Below are 6,473 nucleotides of genomic sequence, written 5' to 3' on the forward strand. Positions count from 1 at the left end.
TTAATTTTAGTAAAACCTCTGAGATCACCCAAGTCTTTGTTTGTTTGTTTCTTTGTCATAGTTGTTTGTGGATGTTGCATTATAAGAGCTCCCTTGAAAACTATCTTACTTTCCCAAAGTAGTGCCAGTGACAAAAATGAATTTGAGTGCCATTCCTGAAATTTAATAATGTCATATTTAAACACCCAGGAGGGAAATGTATACAGGTATTGTGGGCCACATAGTCTAATAAATGAGAACAATCCTAGCTATTTTTAGATTAGTAACTAAAGTGTTATTTTCATTTCACTTAATCTAGTTTAAACATCATGTTCAGTTAAACTTATGTGACAAAATTTATCTGTTCTTATGAGAATGGTTTTCTCATTCCAATTCATCATCATTTTATTTTCAAGTTGTTTATGGAAGTAACTGTCAGAACACTTGAGCTTATAACATTTAAAGGGAACGAGGGGCCGCGCACAGTGGCTCATGTCTATAATTCCAGTACTTTGGGAGGCCGAGGTGAGTGAATCATTTGAGGTCAGGAGTTTGAGACCAGACCAAAGTGGTGAAACCCTATCTCTATTAAAAATACAAAAAAAATAGGCGTGCCAGTGCGTGCCTGTAGTGCCAGCTACTTGGGAGGCTGAGGCAGGAGAATCGCTTGAACTCGGGAGTCAGTGAACTGAGATCGTGCCACTACACTCCAGCCTGGGCGACAGAGAGACACTCCATCTCAAAATAAATAAATAAATAAATAAATAAATAAATAAATAAATAAATAAATAAATTGAACAAGGGAATTAAATTAAGACTTTAATTAGAATTGCTGTAATGCTGTGATAGATACTACAGAGCATCTAAATGATTTTCACATATCAAACATAATTTCATGTAAAATATAAAAATAATAAAACTTAACCAAACCTGGTAATAAATAAATAATAAAACTAAAAAAGAAGTGAGACCTTCCGAAGTAAATAAGTTGTATGAATCACACTAGAAGTCTAAACTGAAATTATTTAAACCAGAAATATGTATTATTGCCTTAACTCCACTATAATTAGAAGATAATCACTTGAAAAGTACAGGAAACTTTTTTTGCCTAGTATTAAAAGGTTCATTATTAACGTGAAATAATTTCATTGTTACTAAAAATGTTCAATAGGTATTTAATTTGCATAATAATTTTACCATATGATTTTGCAACAGGTCATAATGGAGTTAGACATAAATTTGTTCCTTACAAAGTAAAAGTGCTTAATAGCTAAATTAATTAAAGACATACATTATAGTAAATAATTCACAGTTATTTTTGTAATATTTATTAAGGTAATATCTCAACAAAAACATCTTGCTTTTAATTGCTTAACTTAAAATAAATATATTTGAGTTTTCGAAATGTGGTATAACACTAGTTTTGAAAATATTTCATTTAATTGTATTGCCAAAGGCAGCCTTAATATACAGTTTAAAATTGAAGGTCTGGTAAAAAATGAAGGAAAGGCCACCCTCTGGGACATGTAAGATACAAAGTCCAGAAGAAAGGTTATCAATCATATTCCAGGGTAGACGGCAGCACAGGAGTTATCGTCTATGTATTGTCAACAACTTCCAAGATCTTACCTTCAAGCAGCTTAGAGCTGGTACCACCTGTAACCTGTATGTGATTCTATATACCCCATAGTAAGTGAATTCTCTAAGTTCTCAATGTGCATAAATCATCAGTGTGTCAGAATGTCCTTTTTTACTCTAAATCTTCTAAAAACTCTAAGAGACTACATAAAAAAGTAGAGCCATATCCTAAGAAACCTAGACAATAGGCAGAATAGAGAACCTTAATTTGTTATATGTCTTTAAAATTTAATAAAATAAAAGCAAACACCTCAATAGGAAAATATTTTAGGGAACTCCCTAAGTGACTCTTTCTGATCTCCTTGTCAGGGCACAGAGAATAAAGGAAATGCTAGAATGCCAGATCATATGACAGTTGAAGGGAGGCATTGCACTATCACACGCATCTTCAAAGAGATGCCTGAATTTAAATATAAATATTATATAGATATAAAGCTAATTCACAGAAAAGCAAAGGTTTTCATTAAACACAACATGAAAAACTGGTTGGAAGACACGAGGCACAAACTAATGACAGGGCAGGGGCATTTCTCCCTCCTTCATAGCCTTACTGTCTGTCTCATAAACCCCTCATCCCCAGCCTATCCACTAGACCTGTTTCCCAATTCCTCCATGCCCTAGAGTTCCACATTCTAGGTCTCCTCTTCTAGGATATCTACACCCTCAGGTGCCACTTCTTAGGCTCGTTCCTCACTGCAGAGTGAAACTCATCCCTAGGCAAGGTTCTTATGATATGTCCCCCATTCAATCCTCCTTTAGGAAAATGGGAAGGTTTCTCCCCCACAATTGTTCCCCTAATCAGGCCTCCTATGGGTCACAGGTGGCCTTACCCTTCCTAGAAATGCTCTAATCCAGGTATTGTTTTAAACTATGCCAAAGTTCCTTCCTGGAAGGTTCTCTATTCAGGTACCAATTCTCTATTTTCACTGAATGAAGGTGAAATAGTCAGTGACATCAGTTTTTTTTGTTCATCATGATATTAATAAGATGTTCACTGACAGACATCTTGGAGGTGCTCTTTAGCACAACTTCTAGTGATGGCTGAGCAACCATCTTCAAGTTCCATGAAACAAAAATGGATGCAAGTGCTGTGCCTGGGACAGGCCAAAGAGAAGCTGAACCTGAGCTTGAGTTAACTTAGTGGGTGGTTAGTTAAATGCTTTATAAGGTTTCTAGGTTAGTTGGTTGGATGACTATTGGTCTATTTGGTTGCATGGTCAGCCTACTTACTCAGCCTTCCCTTTCCATCCTTCTGTGCCCTGTACCTTTCTTCATCAACTCAGGCTCAATGTCCTTCCTCAATTACTTTAAGTTTAGCAAGTTTTTTTTTTTTTTTTTCCAATTCAAGATTTCTCTATGATAGTCAGAGTTTAATTATTTTTGTGCAGTTTGTCAGGACTACAGTAATGAGCATCCCATTGTATATCATTATTTTATTTATATATATTTATATATCAAATTATTCAACAATATTTCCTATTTTATTTTATAAAGACCATGGCTGAAGAGAAAGAAAGAAAAGGAAAATGGGAAATAAATTTCTTACGATGGCTGAAGAGAAAGGACTATGTGGTATGTGTGTGTGTCTGTGATAAAGAATGGACGTGTCATGTATTCACGTTTACATTATACCTCTCTATTTAAAGAGGTATCTCAATCTTGAGGAAAATACACTGAGTGGGGATGGGGAATCAGAAATCTGTAGCATTGCTTCTGTCACTAAATATCTGTGAAAGCTTAGGCAAACAACATCACGTGAGTCTCAGTTTCTTTATCTGAAGTCTCATCTGCATCTACATTCTGAATGTGCGTAATGACGTTGTGGTGCTCAGATCATACAATATACACCAAAGCAGTAGCAGTATGAACGTTCCTGTAATTGTCCAATAATTATAAGGCTATATCATTAGTATTCTTATGAGCATGTGTTTGGGCCCACTTAGGCCCTAGCCAATTGACTTTAGTCCCGTTACTACTTTTTCCCAGCCTTTTTATTTTTTAGGCGAGTGGTGCTTTCTGCCTCTTTGTAAACACTTAAGGCAAATAACCGCTCTGTCATTTGATGCATCATTTCAAGTCCCTACTTTCTTCAGCTTCCAATAAGACAAATAAATAGTGTGCAACATTTTTGCTAGTGTGTGGGACAGCCCAAATGCATCCTCCTTTATTTTTACCTTTTATTTATAATAGAGGCTAACTGACTTATCTTATTTTTATTTTGTTTTTTTAGAGATGGGGTCTCACTGTGTTGCCCAGCATGGTCTTGAGCTCCTGGGCTCCTACCGCTGAGGCCTCTAAAAGTGCTGGGATTACAGGCATGAGCCAGCGTGCCCTGTCTATCTGGTTTCAACACCCTGAATTTACTGTCAGAACCAAAGTGTCACTCTTGGGGTAGAAATTTTGGTCGTATACATAATCATAAACCAAAATGGGATCCATGGAACTTGAGTATCTGAGGCAATGTTGTCATTCTTTTCAGGTCACAAGACACCACTTCTATGCATATAGTGCACTAAGTGAGACATCCTAGAGAATATGTATGCATTAATAACATACCACAAATATGAAAAGTACCATTTCAATGGATTATGCACTCTGAAAGCAAATAATATTGATTTTGGCCCACATTTCAAAATAAATGTAGATGATGTACATAAAAATGTATATGCATACATATATGTGTGTGTATACACACACACACACACACACACACATACACACACATGCGAATACTTACTGTATTGACAATTTCTTCCCATAAATTCGCCTGGGCACTCGCAGGAATAGTTGGCAACAAGATCTGTACATATTCCGCCATTTTTGCAAGGCTCAACTTCGCATTCATTTATGTCTAAGGAAAACAGAAAGGACAGAGGAAGAGAATTGGTAAAAAAAAAAGATTAGATACTGGAAAGTTTTAGACATTTGAAATACAAATACCTTAGTAATGCTATTCCTTTGTGTGTGTGCAGGCATGTGTGTGTGTTTAGTCAGTAACACAAATGCTGCTTAAAACCAACAATTTATTAACCATTAAATTTAATAAATTTCAAATAAAATTCAGAATCCAGATGAAAGACCAACAGAACTAAACCACTCTCCCATTCTGAAAATAAATATGAGTAGTTTCGGGAACTATTCAGTGTATCCTTAGAATTAAATCAAACAAATTAACCCTGATGGAAAGATGAATTGGTTTCACTTACAAGATCGAGAAACCTCCCCTGCAGCAACAACTGCCGATTAACACTGTCTCATTTCATCTTGATTCATTAAAATTCTAACTGACAGAGATGTTTTAGTTTCTAAATAGTTTGTCTTTGATGAATACGATGAGAAGCAAATTAGAGTTAATAGCTAAAGCTCATTAAATGCAAAGTATAATAAATGTAAATGGTGATCACTTCCTAATCTCATTCAAGGATTTCTAAAGTTAGGAAGACTAACGGGACTTACCTTTGATATGCTACTATTATATCTGATGCAAAATCACATGAAACATAAAACATTGAGCAAATTATACTACTTCCCTTGCTAATTTTGGACAACAGAGAAAATAAACATGATTTTGAACACAAAAGATACAACGACTAATTCAATCAAATATCAATCACAGATACTCACAAATCATTCCCTTTTAGCACAGAACCATGCTGGATTCTGTGGGAGCTAGTACAGTAGCTGGAGAGCATACACCACTCCCCATCTCTTCCTCATCCTATGAGCTTTTCCAGTTGAGCTCCCTATCTGCTTTCATTTCCATAACTGTTTGTTGTTGTTGTTTTTAACTGTATTACAGACTTGGAAATTGTCTGTTTATGTGCCTTTAGCCCCTTTCACCTTGTCAGAAAGTGAGCTCCACAAACGAAGTTCCTATCCTGCCCTGTTCCTTGCATTCCTGAAAATACCACACTCAATCTGGACAACTACTGGGGTCCAATAAATGTTTCCTGACAAACTTTCTACCAAAACAATAGAAATAGTCCTGTGCACAATCTTAAAAAATTTTATTCCAGATTTGTAATGTGCCTTCTGATACCCTATAACGTATCAAATGGTAGTTCTGAAATCTTGGGTTATTACAGTTGCTTAAAGCAAGATGATCATTAAATTACTTTTAAAAGGAAACAAGGAAAAAAGTATTTGAAAATCTCAATTTTGCCCTTTCTTTTGACATTTTGTCTTCTAATTAGTATCCCCTCCAGAAAGCAGAGTTGTTCACCCTCTCATTCTAAGTTCACTGCAGAAAGCCTGGTCTAAATTTCCTTAGGTGATAACTTGCTCTCAAAAAGTAGCCCTTTTGGTTTCTGGTTGACAATCACAGCTTAAGAATAGAGATAATTCATGACTGTGTTCAGAAAAAAAATAAAAATAATTTGAGTACCTCATAACTTCAAATAATAGGATAAAATCAGAATCTGCTAATCTCTAAAGAGATGGATCTATATGTTGTAAAGTGTGAGAGACTCGGCCGGGAGCGGTGGCTCACACCTGTCATCCCAGCACTTTGGAAGGCCAAGGCGGGCTGATCACAAGGCCAGTAGTTCGAGACCAGCCTGGCCAACATGGTGAAACCCTGTCTCTGCTAAAAATACAAAAATTATCTGGGTGTGGTGGCGTGTGCCTGTAATCCCAGCTACTTAGGAGGCTGAGGCAAGATAATTGCTTGAACCCAGGAGGCTGAGGTTGCAGTGAGCCGAGACTGAGCCTCTGCACTCCAGCCTGGGCGACAGAGCTAGACTCTGTCTCGGGGGAAAAAAAGTATGACAGACTCCTAAATATTTGATATTGAAACTGTACAAAAATGAAGGATGGATGAGGGGAGGGAGGGAGGGAGGCGGAGGGGAGGGAGACGG

General features: G+C 36.6%; 1 protein-coding gene across 2 annotated transcripts in view; it reads right to left on the reverse strand.

Moving 5' to 3' along the window:
- Positions 1–6,473, reverse strand: part of EDIL3 (EGF like and discoidin domains 3) — a 458,492-nt gene that overhangs the window by 191,139 nt on the left and 260,880 nt on the right. For both annotated transcript variants that reach the window (XM_017893438.1, XM_017893439.1), the window contains one exon: positions 4,355–4,468. In XM_017893438.1, the coding sequence (XP_017748927.1) occupies positions 4,355–4,468 (114 nt within the window). The remainder of the gene's footprint in view (positions 1–4,354; positions 4,469–6,473) is intronic.

This window comes from Rhinopithecus bieti, unplaced genomic scaffold (genome assembly GCF_001698545.2).
Source record: "Rhinopithecus bieti isolate Rb0 unplaced genomic scaffold, ASM169854v2 scaffold_23411, whole genome shotgun sequence".
Lineage (NCBI taxonomy): Eukaryota > Metazoa > Chordata > Mammalia > Primates > Cercopithecidae > Rhinopithecus > Rhinopithecus bieti.